Source organism: Carcharhinus amblyrhynchos, chromosome 7 (genome assembly GCF_965287045.1).
Source record: "Carcharhinus amblyrhynchos chromosome 7, sCarAmb.v2.hapA, whole genome shotgun sequence".
NCBI lineage: Eukaryota > Metazoa > Chordata > Chondrichthyes > Carcharhiniformes > Carcharhinidae > Carcharhinus > Carcharhinus amblyrhynchos.
The window spans coordinates 127161955-127179152 of NC_137330.1; the positions used below are offsets into that span (position 1 = coordinate 127161955).

Below are 17198 nucleotides of genomic sequence, written 5' to 3' on the forward strand. Positions count from 1 at the left end.
TAGCTGAGGTGATTCCAGATAGTACTTCAACATATTCATCTCCATGTTAATGCATTTCAACATCATTGGAGGGAGATGGAAGAAAAATGAATGCTGGCACTTATTGCTGATTTCTGCCCCAGTTTTACATATATATCCATAGCTATCAGAGAGAATCTGCATCTGTTCATTTGTAGATTTTAGCTTTGCATTGAGAGAGGCACATATCAACTGTTTACAACTACACATGTGTCACTCGCTACCAGTCCTCTGTGTCTTTGCACATGACAGGCACTGCCTGTCAATTCAACCCCTCAATTTCCCTTAAACTAACCAATCAAAGTAGCCTGGACAGACAAAATCTGCATATAATTATTACAAGTATTTTTGTCTTTTAGAATCATAATTGTGAAATAATATAATTTTTTCCAGGTGACTATGACTAAAGGTGTTCCAAATTTAATAAATGTAATTCAAATGATTCACAATGTGTCACGATACTACAACACTTCGCAGCAGATGACCTCCCTATTTATTAAAGTAGGTACTTTCATTTGCTCATGAATTACATCTTTGAATATATCTGCATTTTGATAATTCTGCCATGATTGCATGTTACTGACTAGGTCACAAACCAAATGGTTACAGCTTGTAAGGAATATATCACTGAGGATGGCAGCATTCGTGTGTGGGACCAGGATTCTGAAGTCATTATTCGAAAAGTGGAGGTAAACCTTAATTCTGCTTCAGGGTGTTAAAATTCTACTTTTTAACAAATTGCCACACTCTGGTGGAAGAGTACATAAGAATTCAGATTGGACTGTGCCTCTGTCACATTTTCTCCTGTAATCAGCAGCAGAGTATATTCTCCTACACCAAATATTGTTAAAGGATGAAGGAATATAGAATTTGGAAATTAAAGCAAAATATTGGAAGTGTGGGTCAGTTGATGAGATTAAGCTAAAGATAAAATACATAAAATTGTTATCAGTTCTGAGGGAGTAGAATTGTATTTGATAAACAGTCCTTGATTGTAGAAGAATAGATTATCTTGAAAATTGTTATCACTATTTTGCAACTTAAATTTTAGTAACACATTAAGTGTCCATAAAGTACGCTTCTCATCCGAAAACAGATTGGCAAACTAATGTTTCTGGTGCAGATGACTGTAAGTATTAATTGAATTTGCTCTATCTATAAGCCAGTCTTACTAAATCAATCAGCACTGTTTTTTACATGCACCTTGGTGGAAAGAAGACACCTCAGTTTAAAATTTAATCTCCAACAGTGCAACATTCCCTCAGTACTATGTTGAATCACCAGATATGTTGACAGTAAACAGTAATAAAATTAAAAAATAGAAAAATGCCCGCCCTACGTTATTGTCAAAGATCTGGAGAGTCATGCTCCTTGTCTGATGAAATTAAGCGAAAGAAAGGGACGATTTTATAACCTCATTGTGCCTGCTCTTTGGCAAGCTGAGGTGGTAAAATGGAGAGTGAATACAATGGGAATGGTGCCCATTTTCTCACCCATTCCCATCATACAAAAAAAGGGTTTGATCTGGAACTCGCTCAAAATGTCTGAAATGTCAATTAGCATGATTTTGCATGTATCTCAATATAATTAATAAAATTCACTTGCAATCATCCCAGTTCACTTACCTTAATGACCTCGTTTATGGTAGTTGCAACTGACAAATGAAACATTTGCTCTGTAAAGGTGTGCTGCAGGCACAGCAGCACTGAGGAGGAGTAAGGAGGTAAGATGCTATGTACACAGGACTCTGTTGGTTATGTTGTGTTCGGGGTCGAGGTGGCCTGCATCAGTGCTGGGGGGATGGGGGGGATGGGGATGGGGGGAATGGGGGGGTGGGGTGGGAGTGGGGGCGATGGGGGGGGTGGGGATGGGAATGGGGGGGATGGGGATGGGGGGGTTGGGGGGAATGGGGGGGTGGGGTGGGAATGGGGGCAATGGGGGGGTGGGGTGGGGTGAGGGGGGATGGGGGGGTGGGGTATGGGGTGGGGGAGGGGTGAGGATGGGGGGTGGGGTGGGGGGGAGGGGTGATGATGGGAGGGATGGGGGGAATGGGGGAGGGATGGAGGGGAGGGGTGAGGGGAGGGGTGGGGGTGGGAGGGGTGGGGAGGGGGGAATCGGGGGGAGGGGGGATGTGGAGAGGGGTGGAGGGGGGCAGGGGGAAGGGGAGGGGTGGAGGGGGCAGGGGGAAGGGGAGGGGTGGAGGGGCACAGGGGGAAGTGGAGGTGGGCAGGGGGAACAAAGAACAAAGAACAACCCAGCACGGGAAACAGGCCCTTCGGCCCAACGAGCCCGCACCGCCGCATCACCCTACACCTATTCTACCCTGCGTGTCTACAAATGGAACCCCTAACTTAGCCAGATTCAGGGGAGAATAGTGTCAATTTGGTAAAAACCAATCAGCCTAAGAGCACATCTTTGGGGTGTGGGAGGAAACCGGAGCGCCCGGAGGAAACCCACACAACCACAGGGAGAATGCACAAACTCCCACAGACACAGGCCCAAATCCATGTATCTGCACAGCCAGCAGTGCTAGTCACCGAGCTGTTGCGGCGCCCGTCTACCGGTCCAGGATCAAGCACACACACCGACACAAAGTACTAGGCCACTCCCGGAACCTCCAAGAGCAGCCACGCACGACCCACCGTGTGCATGCCCCTCGTTTGACAACGAGGTGGACCTCCACCTGCGGAATAAAAAGACAAAAACGTTAACTTACAAGACTCAACTGCATTTCCGGTGTCTCCCGTGGTTCCGACCTTATCTAATAGCCCCTACCATAACCCTCCATCCTCGTTTCACTCATGTGTCTATCTAACTGAACCTTAAACGAGTCCAACGTTCCTGCCTCCACCACCCTACTCGGTAGCGCGTTCCATACCCCCACAACTCTCTGCATAAAGAACCTTCCTCTCACGTCCAAATTATACCTCTCCCCCCTCACCCTTAAATCATGACCTCTCGTATTTGTATCCAGTCTAGGAAGCAGTCTCTCACTATCGACTCTATCTATTCCCTTCAGTATCTTATATACCTCTATCATGTCCCCCCTCAATCTCCGTCTTTCCAAGGAGAAAAGTCCCAGTTTCTCCAACCTTTCCTCGTAACCCAACCCCTCCATGCCAGGCAACATCCTGGTAAACCTCCTCTGAACCCTCTCCAGAGACTCCACGTCCTTCCGGTAGTAAGGTGACCAGAACTGGACGCAGTACTCCAAATGCGGACTAACCAACGTTCTATACAACTGAGACATTAGACGGCAGCTTTTATACTCTATACCCCTTCCTATAAAGGCTAGCATTCCGTAAGCCTTCCTAACAACCTTCTCCACTTGTGTCGCAACCTTCATGGATTTGTGAACCTGTACTCCCAGGTCCCTCTATTTCTATACTCCTAATCTGTCTACCTTTTATCTCATAGCTCCTCTCTGCATTATTCCTTCCAAAATGCATCACCTCGCATTTGTCAGGATTAAATTCCATCTGCCACCTATCTGCCCAATGCGCCAACCTATCTATATCTTGTTGTATCACCTGACATTCCAATTCAGTACCCGCCAACCCTGCCATCTTGGTGTCATCCGCAAACTTGCTGATCACACCACCTACGTTCTCTTCCAAGTCATTTATGTATACTACAAAGAGGAGAGGTCCCAGTACTGAGCCCTGCGGCACACCACTGGTCACTGGCCTCCAGCCCGACAAGGTCCCCTCCACAACTACCCTCTGTCTCCTATTACCCAGCCAGTTCTCAATCCACCTAGCTACCTGACCTCGTATCCCATGCGCCTTAACCTTTTCTACCAGCCTACCATGAGGGACTTTGTCAAACGCCTTACTGAAATCCATATAGATGACATCAACGGCTCTCCCATCGTCAACCGTTTTTGTCACCTCCTCAAAGAATTCCACCAGATTCGTAAGGCAAGACCTCCCTCTAACAAAGCCATGTTGCGTATCCCTAATCAGATCACAACGCTCCAAATGCTCATACATCCTACCCCTAAGTATTTTTTCCATTAATTTCCCTACCACCGATGTCAAAGTCACCGGTCTATAATTTCCAGGGTTATCCCTACTACCTTTTTTGAACAGCGGCACCACATTTGCTACCCTCCAGTCTTCTGGGACCTCACCTGCGTCCAAAGAAGAGACAAAGATTTGCGCCAGAGGCCCAGCAATTTCATCTTTCACCTCCCTAAGCAGCCTGGGATAAATACCATCAGGCCCTGGAGCTTTATCCGTCCTTACGCTACCTAAAAGCCCTAGCACTTCCTCCCTCGTAATAGATATTTCCTGCAACTGATCCTCAGCTCCCTCCAAGTGACTCGATTCCGAACCCCTCTCCTTCGTGAATATTGACACAAAGTATTCATTCAGGAGCTCCCCCATTCCCTCCGACTCAATACATAACTCCCCTCTTTTGTCCCTAAGAGGACCAATTTTCCCTCTAACTACTCTCTTGCTCCTAATATAGGAATAAAATGCCTTTGGATTTTCCTTAATCCTACCAGCCAAAGCCATTTCGTGCCCTCTCTTCGCCTTTCTAATTCCCCTTTATAGCTCCCTCCTACTCTCTCTATATTCCTCCAGCGCACTCTCCGTACCCAGTCGTTTCGACCTAACATACGCCTCCCTCTTCTTCCTGACCAAGTCCTCAATACCCCCTGTAATCCACGGCTCTCTAATCCTACCTTTCCCATCCTTCCGCTTTACCGGAACATACCTCCCCTGCAACCATTTCATTTTGCCCTTAAAAGCCTCCCACTTGCCAACCGTGGACTTGCCAGCTAACAGTCCCTCCCAATCCGTGTCCTGCAGCTCCCTCCTAATCCTGCTATAGCTCGCCTTTCCCCAGTTCAGCACACTCCCGTTCGGCCGGCACTCATCCCTTTCCATTTTTATCCTAAAGTAGACGGACTTGTGGTCACTGTTAGCCACATGTTCGCCTACCTCTACCTCAACCACCTGCCCCGGCTCATTACCCAACAGTAAATCCAGTATAGCCCCTTCCCTAGTCGGGCTAGTTACATACTGCTCTAGAGACCCTTCCAAAACACATTTCACAAACTCCTCTCCCTCCGTACCCCCAGCTCTAGGCCCCCTCCAATTCACTCCGGGAAGATTAAAGTCACCCACTACAACCACTCTATTCCTCCTGCATCTGTCCAAAATGCCCCTGCAAATGCCTTCCTCCACTGACCTCGGGCTGTTGGGTGGCCTATAGTACACCCCTAGCAACGTAATCTCTCCCTTTTTATTTCTCAACTCCACCCACAGTGACTCAATCCCTATCTCTTCCATAATGTCCTCCCTCTGCACTACTGTGATGTTTTCCTTTACTAACAGTGCCACCCCTCCACCTCTCTTCAACCCTCCTCTGTCACACCTAAAACACTTGTACCTGGGAACATTCAGCTGCCAGTCCTGCCCTTCCCGTAACCACGTCTCCATTACAGCCACCTCATCTAACTTCCTCACAAACATCAAGGCCCTAAGCTCATCCGTTTTCCCTGTCACACTCCTAGCATTGAAACAGACACAGTTCAACCCACGAGCGTCCCTCGGAACCTCCTTCTCCCTGATAATTTTCCTTTCACCCGACTCTCTCCCAGCCACATCCCCACCCCCCCTCCTTATTAGTTTAAACCATTTCTAAACACCCCAGCTAACCTCCGCGCTAAGACACTAGTTCCCCTCCCATTCAAATTCTCCCCACCACTCCTGTACAATTGCCCTTCTCTCCTAAACACCTCCCAGTGATCCACAAAAGTAAAGCCCTCTACCCTACACCAATCCCGCAACCATGCATTCAGCTGCATGATCTCGTCATTCTTTGCCCTGCTGGTACTGGGCAGCAACACAGAGAGTGCCACCCTGGAGGTCCTGCTCTTTAGTTTGGCCCCCAACTCCCTAAATTGCCTACGGACCTCTACCCTACTGCTCCTTCCTATGTCCCCCTCCCCTACGTGTACTATGACCTCAGCCTGTGCCCCTTCCCCTTTCAAAATTCCCTCTACCCTTTCTGTTATATCCTTTACCCCTGCTCCAGGGAGGCAGACCACCATCCTGGAGTCACGCCTCTGTCCACAGAACCTCCTATCAATTCCTCGGACCCTCCCATCCCCTACCACTATCACCTTGCCAGCCCCCTCCTGTCCCTCTAAGTCAGTCTCCCCCTCCTGCCTATCTTTCTGTGCCCCTGTCGACGAACTTTGGGGGGGCTCTGGGGAGGCTGGGGGACCCTGACTACTCTTCTTCTTCCTCTTTCCCCTCCGAACAGTCGTCCACCCTTCCTTCTCTTCAGCCCTTGAGACCTCTTCCTGCTCATGGTTCCTAGCCATTAACTCCTCGTTCTCCCTGACTAGAAATGCATCTTCCAGATGACCCTCGAGTTGCCTGACCCGGGCCCTCAAGCGCTGCAGTTCTAAACATTAGGGAAGGGGAGGGGTGATGGGGGAGGGGGAGAGGGGAGGTGGGTGGGGTGGGGTGGGGTGGGAGGAGAGGGGCGGGGGAGAGGGGGAGGAGGGGCAGAGGGAGGGGCGGGTTGGGGCGGGAGGGGACGGGTGGGAGAGGGGGTTTGGGGGATGGGTGGGGGGGAGAGAGGAGTGGGGATGGGTGGGGGAGTGGCGGCGTGGGGTGGGAGAGGAGGGATGGGTGGGGAAGTGGGGTGGGGGAGGGGGAGAGGGGAGTGGGGTGGGAGAGGGGGGATGGGTGGGGAAGGGGGGGAGGTGGGGTGGGGGAGGGGGGAAGCTGTAACTGGTGGCTGATCTCTGATCTTAGCGATGACCTTGAGCCCTAGCCCTGACCTCAGGTCCTAGCGCTGCTAGCAGCCATCAATGGCGGGGCTTAGTTCATGAACATGCTGGGGGAATGTGAAGAAACAGCAGCATTGTGGCAGTGATGCTTTCCCTTCACTTCAGTAAGCTAGCACTGGCTGCGGCCAGTAATGTTGAGGCCGTGTGAGGGATGCCAGATGTGGGGGATAGGGGTAGCTGTTAGGAGGCCCTATTGACTCCCTCAAAGTCTCCCTCTCCTCCTAACCAAACCCACATTCTCCCTTTCCAGGTTCTACAATGGTGTTCCATATGGAGCCAATTGACATGGTGGTGATTCTTGTGGCTGTTGGCCTGGGTACCATGCAATACTGGCAATAGCTATTCCACCTGAAAGCTCTGGGACTCCTCCCAACAGCCTTGGTGCAGAGTGGCCTAAACTCCCTCCTATGTTTCTTAGCTCTGTTGCTGCATCTCCAGCACTGAGGGAGAACTCGTTGCAAAGGCCCAACATCTGACATGAGGCCAGTTGAGTCCTCGCCTCCAGCAGGCTCCGCCTGTCAGAGGCCTCAGAATTCTCACCTCCACCCAATGTACAATACAGATGTTTCGTACACACCAACTAATGACCCAGTAGAGCAGGGTCAGGCAAAGTCCAAGCAAGCAATAGTAGTAGGAAGCTCGCTAGTTGGGGGTACAGACAGATGTTTCTTTGGCTCCAGGATGTTGTGTTGCCTCCCTGGTGCCAAGATTAAGGATTTCTCTAAGTGGTTGCATGAAATTCTTAAGGGGGAGGGTGAACAGCCAGAAGTTGTTGTGCAGGCAGACATTATAGGAGTGTTTAGGGGGTTTTTAGGTGAGCATTTGAATATGCAAGAAATAGAGGACGATGGATCAAGGATAGGCAGCAGGGATTAGTTTAATTTGACGTTATGTTCAGCACAACATCGTGGGCCGAAGGGCCTGTTTTTGTGCTGTAATGTTCTATGTGCATTTTGGGCCTCCGACCTGAGCTGCCAGCTCTTAGGCAATTTAGGCCCAACTCCTGAAGAATGAGGATTGGTTTCTGCTGCTTTTTTTTGTCAAAGTGAATAAGTTCGCAGATTTGAACTCGCCCAAAATACAGATCAGAAACTCTCCTACTTCCGTGCTCGTCTTGAGCTTAGCATTTTGTTGGTAAGATCGCCTCCAAAGGTCAGTTCTGAGGAGGAATCATATTTCAGAAACAATCCACAATTATGGAAGAATATTGCAAATTTTTATGACTATTTCACTATTCCTCCTAGTGCTCCAATTTCCTCCCATAGTCAAAAAGACGTGCTGGTTAGGTGCATTGACCATGCTAAATTCTCCTTCAGTCTTCTTGAGTGCTGGAGTGTGCCGACTAGGGGATTTTCAGAGTAACTACATTGCCGTGTGAATGTAAGCCTACCTGTGACTAATAAACTTTTGAAAAACTCTACACAGCCCGTGCTCTTATTTGGACTCTCCAACTTACCAGCTTTAATTGCTTCTTGCTAATTGTAGCAATACCTGCCAGTTGTCTGTGTGTACAGCAGTCCACATTTCTACCTGCTGAATTGACAATATCCAGGTCACAATTCTAAAGACAGTTCAGGTACAGAATGACTTGGGCTTTCACATGTGCTTTCTTTGAAGTTGTCAGGGCACACATTGACAGAATAATTAATTAACTAGAGACTAATTAATTAACTGGTTGCTCTCTGTGATGAGGACATTATCCTATGCAAAGAAGCTAGGTAAGTTAGAGTCATAGAGTCATAGACACTTAAAGTATGGAAACACCCTTCGGCCCAACTTGTCTATGCTGCACTGCTTTACCATTAGTCTAGTCACAATTGCCCACGTTTGGCGCATATCGCTGTATACCAATCTTACACATGTAACTGTCTAAATGTTTTTTAAAAGACAATATTGTATCCTCTGGCAGCTTGTTCCAGACAGTCACCACCCTCTGTGTGAAAAACTTGTCTCTCTGGACCTTTTGCCTCTCTCCCCTCTCATCCTAAGCCTATGCCCTATAGTTTTACATTCCCCTCACCTTGGGAAAAGATGTTGATTATCTAACTGATCTATGCCCCTCACTATTTTATAGACCTCTATAACATGACCCCTAAGCCTCCTATGATCCAGGGAAAAAGTCCCAGTCCAATCTCTGTTTATAACTCAAATCAAGTCCTGACAGCATCCGAGTAAATCTTTTCTGCACTCTTTCTTGTTTGATAATATCCTTTCTTAATAGGGTAACCAGAACTGTACACAATATTCCAATTGTGGCCTTATCAATATCTTGTAGAACTTCAACAAGACATTCCCAATTCAATGTTCTGATCGATGAAACCAAGCATGCCAAATGCCTTCTTCACTATTCTGTCTACTGTGACTTCACATTCTGTCTACACTTTCAAGGAGCTATGAACCTGTACCCATAGATTTCTTTGTTCTATAACTCTGTCCAATGCCCTACCATTAACCGTATAAATCCCGTCCTCGCTCGACCTACCAAATTAAACTTCATCTGCCTTTCAGCAACCCAGTGACCCAGCAGACCAAGATTCTGTTGCAATCCTTGATAACCTTCCTCATTGTCCACTATGCCACCAATCTTGGTGTCTTCTTGAAACCTACTGATCATGCCTCCTAAATTCTCATCCAAATCATTAATATAAATGACAAATAACAGTGGACCCAGCATTGATCCCTGAGGCACACCGCTGGTCACAACTTCCAGATTGAAAAACAACCCTCTGTAACAACCCTCATCTTCTGTCATCAAGCGAATTTTGTATCCAATTGGCTTCCTCACCCTGGATCCCGTGAGATTTAACCTTATGCAATAATCAACATGTGGTACCTTGTCAAAGGCCTTGTCCGCTTAGACAACGTCGACTGCACTGTCCTCATTTACCTTCTTGGTTACCCTTTCAAAAAACTCAAGCAAATTTGTGAGACATGATTTTCCACTCACAAAGCCATGCTAACTCTCCATAACCAGATCTTGCCTCTCTAAATGCCTGTAGATCCTTTCTCTCAGAGCACCTTCTAACGACTTACCCACTATAGACATTAGGCTCACCGACCTGTAGTTCCAAGGCTTTTCCCTGCAGCCTTTCTTAAACAAAGCCACAACACTTGCGCCAACCCAATATTCAGGTGCCTTCCCTGTGTCTGTTGATGATTCAAATATTTCTGCTAGGAGACCCGTAATTTCCTCCCTAGCCTCCCACAACGTCCTGGGATACACTTCATCAGGTCCTAGGAATTTATCTACCTTGATGTGCTTTAAGATTTCCAGCACCTCCTTCTTTGTTATATGTACACTCCTCAAGACATCACTATTTATTTCCCCCAGTTCCCTAACATCCATGCCTTTTCAATGCTAATGAGAAATATTAATTTAGGATCACACCCATTTCTTGTGGATCCGCACATAGATGACCTTGTTGATTCTTAAGAGGCTCGACTCTGTCCCTCGTTACTCTTTTGCCTCATATGTATTTGTAGAAGCTCTTTAGATTCTCCTTTGCCTTACCTGCCAAAGCAATTCCATGTCACCCTTTTGCCCTCCTGATTTCTCTCTTACCCCTACTTCTTCACCCTCTATACTCTTCAAGGAATCCACTTGATCTCAGCTGCCTATGCCTCCTTCTTCTTCTTGACCAGGGCTTCAATATCCCGAGTCACCTAAGGTTCCCTACTTCTACCAGTTTTGCCCTTCACTGTAAGAGGAATGTGTTTACCCTGAACCCTGGTTAACACACTTTTGAAAGCCTCCCACTAACCAGACATTCCTTTGCCTATCAACAGGCTCCCCCAATCAACTTTTGAAAGTTCCTGTCTAATACCATCAAAATTGTCCTTGCCCCAATTTAGAATTTTAACTTTTCGGCCAGGCCTATCATTCTCCATAGCTATCTTAAAGTTAATGGAATTATGATCACTTGGGCATATAATCTAGAGTTTAGAAAAATGAAAGATGATCTAGGAGTTTCACAGTGACACACTGTTTCCTCACAGCACCAAGGACCTTGGTTCAATTCTGGCCTTGGATGACTGTGTGGTGTTTGCATCTTCTCCCTGTGTCTGTGTGGGAGATAAGCTCGTAGTGGAATGCTTGCGCGAATCCCACGCGTGCCCGGCCACGAGATCTTCCCACCTCGGTGTACTAGAAAATTAGCATGGGTTTCCTCCAGGTGTTCCAGTTTCCTCCCACAGTCCAAAATCTTGCAGATTAAGTGGATTAGCCATGGTAAATGAGTAGGATTACAGGGATAATGTAGAGGGGAGGGCCTGGAGATGCTGAATTGGTGCAGACTCAGTGGGCCAAATGACCTCCTCCTGCAGTGTAGGGATTCTATCGTTTTATTATATTTTCTAGGGAATATAAATGATTTGATTATGACACTAAGACATTGTGGTTATGAGAGTTAGTGGTCTATGGCAAAGAACTCTACTTGATTGACCAAAGCCTCCCCATCATGAGCAAAGCACAAATCAGGAATGTGATGAATTACTGTTCTCATGCCTGGATGTATGCAGCTTCACTACAATTCATGAATAACACTCATGAACACTCTTGAATCATTCTGCCAAAAACAAACCATTTAGTTAGTGCCTCTCCTCCTCCAGCATAAACATCAGCTCCTTCCACTACTGACTGAAAGTGGTTTCAGTATGTACCATCTACAAGGTGCACTGCAGCAATTTTCCAAAGCTGCATTATCACCTTCAATATTATCACTTTTGATCTCTATAGGCTAGAAGGATCTATTAAAGCAAGCTAGAATATGCTGGAAGATGCAGAATTGGAAGGCTGAAAGGCTCATTCCTGTGCTGTAATTTCCTCTGTTCTTTGTTCTTTGTAAGACTTAGCAGGCCTGGCAGCATTGGTGGAGAAATCTGTGTGATTTCAAATAATTTCAAATTTATATGATTATGTTAATTCTGTTTCTCTCTCCACAGATGTTGCTAGTCCTGCTTACCTTTTCCAGCATTTTCAGAAAATCATAGAATTGTTACAATGCAGAAGGAAGCTATTTGGCCCATTGAATCTGCACCAGCTCTCCAAACGATCATCATGACTGAGTGCCCTTTCCCTGCCTTTCCCCCATATTCCTGAGAGCTTAGAGAAACTTGGTCTGTTTTCACTGGAATGATGGAGGTTGAGGGGCGACCTGGTAGAAGTTTCCAATATTATGAGGGGCATGGACAGTGTATAGTCAAGCTTTTTCCAGGGTAGAAAAGTAAATTACTAGGGGACATAGGTTTAAGATGTGAGGGACAAGATTTAAAGAAGGCGTATGAGAGTGGTGGGCGCCTGGAACTCGCTGCCGGAGGGGGATAGTGGAAGCAGATATGATAGTGAGTTTTAAGAAGTGTCTGGACATAAATAGGATGGGAATAGAGGGATATGGTACCCAAAAAGGGAGGGGGTTTTAGTTCAAATGGGCATCATGGTCAGTGCAGGCTTGGAGGGCCAAAGGGCCTCCCTGTGCTATAATTGTCTTTGTTCTTTACAGGGTGTAAGCCAACGAGGGAAGTTTTCAAGTCATCAAATTTAAACGTACAAAAGCAAGAATGAGGGTTTCAATAACAAATTATCTGAGGGAAGGGAAATGTAAGCCTAATGCACTCAATCCTCAACCTTCTAGATTAGAGGTTAAAATGTTATTTATAGGATCAAGAGAGACCAGAGTGTACTCATCTAAATTGATGATGACTGTGTTCTCCATTCACCAACAAGATATACTGGATGGCCTTTAATTTGTGAGCTTCAGGACAGCATTCCTCCTGTGGGATGTTTGAGGTGAGGGACACCGGTAGTGTCCTAACTGATTACACCTGCAGGAGTTGCATCCATTTGCAGCTCCTTGAGGACCGTGTTAGGGACCTGGAGCTGGAACTAAGAATTATTCGGGAAGCAGAGGCAGCTATCGACTAAAGTTACAGGGAGATAGTTACTCCTAAAAGTGATGCATGGGTGACTGCTGGAATGGGTAAGAAGCAGTCAGAGCAGCGATCCCCTGAGACTGTTCCTCTCCAAAATAAGTACTCTGTTTTGGATGTTGTCGGGGAGGAAGACTCAACTGGGGTAAGCCATAGAGTACAGGTCTCAGGAGTAGAGCCTGTCCTTGATGCTCAGGTGGGAAGAGGGAAGAAAAGAACAGGATTAGTGATTGGGGATTCCATAGTTAAGGGGATAGATAGGAGAGTCTGTGGGAACGAGCGAGACTCACGGTTGGTATGTTGCCTCCCAGGTGCCAGGGTCCATGATATCTCTGATCGAGTGTTTGAGATCCTTAAGGGGGAGGGGAACCAGCCCCAAGTTGTGGTTTTGAAGGGAGTGCAGAGGAGGTTTACTAGGCTGATACCGGAGTTGAGGGGGTTGAGCTATGAGGAGAGGCTGAATAAACTAGGCTTGTACTCGTTAGAGTTTAGAAGAATGAGGGGAGATCTCATTGAGACGTATAAGATGATGAATGGGATGGATAGGATAGAGGTGGAAAGACTCTTCCCGCTCAAAAAAGACAGTAGGACTAGGGGGCACAGCCTCAAGATAAAGGGGGGGCGGTTCAGAACGGAGTTGAGGAGGAACTTCTTCACTCAAAGGGTGGTGAATCTCTGGAATTCTCTGCCCGTTGAAGTGGTGGAGGCTGCCTCGCTAAATATTTTTAAGAAGCGGGTTGATGGGTTTTTGATAAGAGAGGGGATTAAGGGTTATGGGGAGAGGGCGGGAAAGTGGAACTGAGCCACGACAGATCAGCCATGATCTTATTGAATGGCGGGGCAGGCTCGAAGGGCCAGATGGCCTACTCCTGCTCCTATTTCTTATGTTCTTATGTTCTTATGTTCTTATGTTCATGTAGGCACCCATGACATAGGTAGGAAAAGGGACGGGGATATAAAACAGAAATTCAGAGAGTTAGGGTGGAAGCTTAGGGCTAAAACAAGCAGAGTGGTTATCTCTGGTTTGTTACCTGTGCCGTGGGATAACGTGGAGAAGAATAGAGAGAGAGAACATTTGAACTTGTGGCTAAAGGGATGGTGCAGGAGGGAAAGGTTCAGATACTTGGACAATTGGGGCTCATTCTGGGGTAGTGGGACCTCTGCAAGAGGGATGGTCTGCACCTGAACCCGACGGGAACTAATATCTTGGGGGGGAAATTTGCCAATGATATTCAGGGGGGTTTAAACTGATTCAGAGGGGGGATGGGAACCTGAACTGTAGCTCCAATGTACAGGAGGATAAGAACATAAGAAATAGGAGCAGGAGTAGGCCATCTAGCCCTTCGAGCCTGCCCCGCCATTCAATAAGATCATGGCTGATCTGTTGTGGCTCAGTTCCACTTTCCCGCCCTCTCCCCATAACCCTTAATCCCCTCTCTTATCAAGAACCCATCAACCCGCTTCTTAAAAATATTTAGCGAGGCAGCCTCCACCACTTCAACGGGCAGAGAATTCCAGAGATTCACCACCCTTTGAGTGAAGAAGTTCCTCCTCAACTCCGTTCTAAACCGCCTCCCCTTTATCTTGAGGCTGTGCCCCCTAGTCCTACTGTCTTTTTTGAGCGGGAAGAGTCTCTCCACCTCTATCCTATCCATCCCATTCATCATCTTATACGTCTCAATGAGATCTCCCCTCATTCTTCTAAACTCTAACGAGTACAAGCCTAGTTTATTCAGCCTCTCCTCATAGCTCAATCCCCTCAACTCCGGTATCATGAGAATAGGGAGGTCGTGGATAAGGTTTCTAGGTCACAGCAGTGTATTGGCAGGTGGGAGGGTGGTTTGAAGTGCGTATACTTTAATGCGAGGAGCATACACAATAAGGTGGACGAACTTGCAGCCTGGATTAGTGCCTGGGACTTCAATGTTGTGGCCGTTACAGAGACATGGATAGAGCAGGGACAGGAATGGTTGTTGCAGGTTCCGGGGTTCAGATGTTTCAGTCAGAGCAGAGAAGGTGGTAGAAGAGGGGGAGGTGTGACATTGTTAGTCAAAGACAGTATTACGGTGGCAGAAAGGACGTTTGATGTGGACCTGTCTATTGAGGTAGTATGGGCTGAGATTAGAAACAGGAAAGGAGAGATCACACTGTTGGGAGTTTTTTATAGGCCTCCAAAAAGTTCCAAAGATGTAGAGGAAGGGATTGTAAAGATGATCCTGGATAGGTGCGAAAGTAACAGGGTAGTTGTTATGGGGGACTTTAACTTTACAAATATCGATTGGAAAAGCTATATTTCAAGCACGTTAGATGGGTCAGTTTTTGTCCAATGTGTGCAGGAAGGTTTCATGACACAGTATGTAGATAGGCCAACAAGAGGTGAGGCTACATTGGATTTGGTACTGGGTAATGAACCAGACCAGGTGTTAGACTTGAAGGTAGGTGAGCACTTTGGTGATAGTGACCATAATTCGGTTACGTTTACCTTAGTGATGGAAAGGGATAGGTATATACTGAAAGGCAGAAGTTATAGCTGGGGGAAAGGCAATTATGAGGCTATTAGGCGAGATTTAGGATACATAGGGTGGAGTAGGAAATTGCAGGGGCTGGGAACATCTGAAATGTGGAGCTTATTCAAGGAGCAGCTACTGCGAGTCCTTGATAAATATGTACCTGTCAGGCAGGGAGGAAGTGGTTGAGCAAAGGAACCGTGGCGTACGAAGGTAGTTGAATCTCTGGTGAAGAGGAAGAAGGAGGCTTATGTAAAGATGAGACGTGAAGGCTCAGTTAGGGCACTGGAGAGTTATAAATTAGCCAGGAAGGAGCTAAAGAGAGAGTTAAGAAGAGCTAGAAGAGGACATGAGAAGACTTTGGTGGATAGGATCAAGGAAAATCCTAAAGCTTTCTACAGGTATGTCAAGAATGAAAGATTAGTTAGGGCAAGATGAGGGGCAGTCAGAGACAGCAGTGGGAAGTTGTGCATGGAGCCTGAAGGGATAGGAGAGGCACTGAATGAGTATTTTTCGTCAGTATTCATGCAGGGAAACATCAGTATTGTCGAGGAGAATACTGCGATACAAGGTAGTAGACTAGACGGATTGAGGTACATAAGGAGGAGGTGTTGGCAATTCTTGAGAGTGTGAAAATAGATAAGTCCCTTGGGCCGGATGGAATTTACCCTAGGATTCTCTGGGAGGCTAGGGAGGAGATTGCAGAGCCTTTGACTTTGATCTTCATGTCATCATTGGCTTCAGGTATAGTACCGGAAGACTGGAGGATAGCAAATGTTGTCCCCTCGTTCAAGAAGGGGAGTAGAGACCATCCTGGGAATTACAGACCGTGAGCCTTACTTCTGTTGTGGGCAAAGTTTTGGAAAGAGTTATAATTGGCTGAGCGAGTGGGCGAGGAGCTAGCAGATGGTGTACCATGTTAGCAAGTGTGAGGTTATCCACTTTGGCAGGAATAATAGCAGGTGGGATTACTATTTAAAGGGTGAAAAGCTGCAGCATGCTACGGTGCAAAGGGACCTGGGGGACCTTATGCATGAGTCGCAAAAAGCCGGTCTGCAGGTTCAGCAGGTGATCAGGAAGGCGAATGGGATGCAGGCCTTTATAGCGAGGGGGATAGAATATAAAAGCAGGGAAGTCTTGCTGCAACTGTACAGGACACTGGTGAGGCCACAGCTGGAGTACTGTGTGCAGTTTTGATCGCCGCACTTGCGCAAGGATATTTTGGCCTTGGAAGGAGTACAGAGGAGGTTCACTAGGCTGATACTGGAGATGAGCGGGTTGGACTATGAAGAGAGACTGAATAGACTGGGTTTGTACTCGTTGCAGTTTAGAAGGATGAGGGGGGATCTTATAGAGACGCATAAGATAATGAAGGGGATGGATAGGGTATAGGTAGAGAGATTCTTCCCACTCAGAAAGGATAGCTAGACTAGAGGGCATAGCCTCAAGATAAGGGGGGGGGAGCAGTTCAGAACGGAATTGAGGAGGAACTTCTTCACTCAAAGGGTGGTGAATCTCTGGAATTCTCTGCCCGTTAAAGTGGTAGAGGCTACCTCGCTAAATTTATTTAAGACACGGGTAGATAGGTTTTTGGTAGGCAAGGGAATTAAGGGTTATGGGGAGAAAGCGGGAAAGTGGAACTGAGCCACTTCATATCAGTCATGATCTTATTCAATGGTGGGGCAGGCTCGAAGGGCTCGATGGCCTACTCCTGCTCCTATTTCTTATGTTCTTATAAGGGATTGGATTTATAGTCATGTAGAGGGAAATAATTTGATTAGGGATAGTCAACACGGTTTTGTGAAGGGTAGGTGTTGCCTCAGAAACCTTATCGAGTTTTTTGAAAAGGTGACCAAAGAGGTGGATAAGGGTAAGGCAGTTGATGTGGTGTATATGGATTTTAGCAAAGCGTTTGATAAGGTTCCCCATGGTAG

The 17198-nt window shown here is 46.9% G+C and overlaps 1 protein-coding gene across 1 annotated transcript in view; it reads left to right on the forward strand.

Annotated features, from left to right (window-relative positions):
• Positions 1 to 17198, forward strand: part of LOC145345624 (dynein axonemal heavy chain 8-like) — a gene marked incomplete at its 3' end in the record, with an annotated part of 1250971 nt that overhangs the window by 223844 nt on the left and 1009929 nt on the right. The window contains exons 10-11 of the mRNA XM_080193458.1: positions 412 to 519; positions 606 to 707. Of these exons, the coding sequence (XP_080049584.1) occupies positions 412 to 519; positions 606 to 707 (210 nt within the window). The remainder of the gene's footprint in view (positions 1 to 411; positions 520 to 605; positions 708 to 17198) is intronic.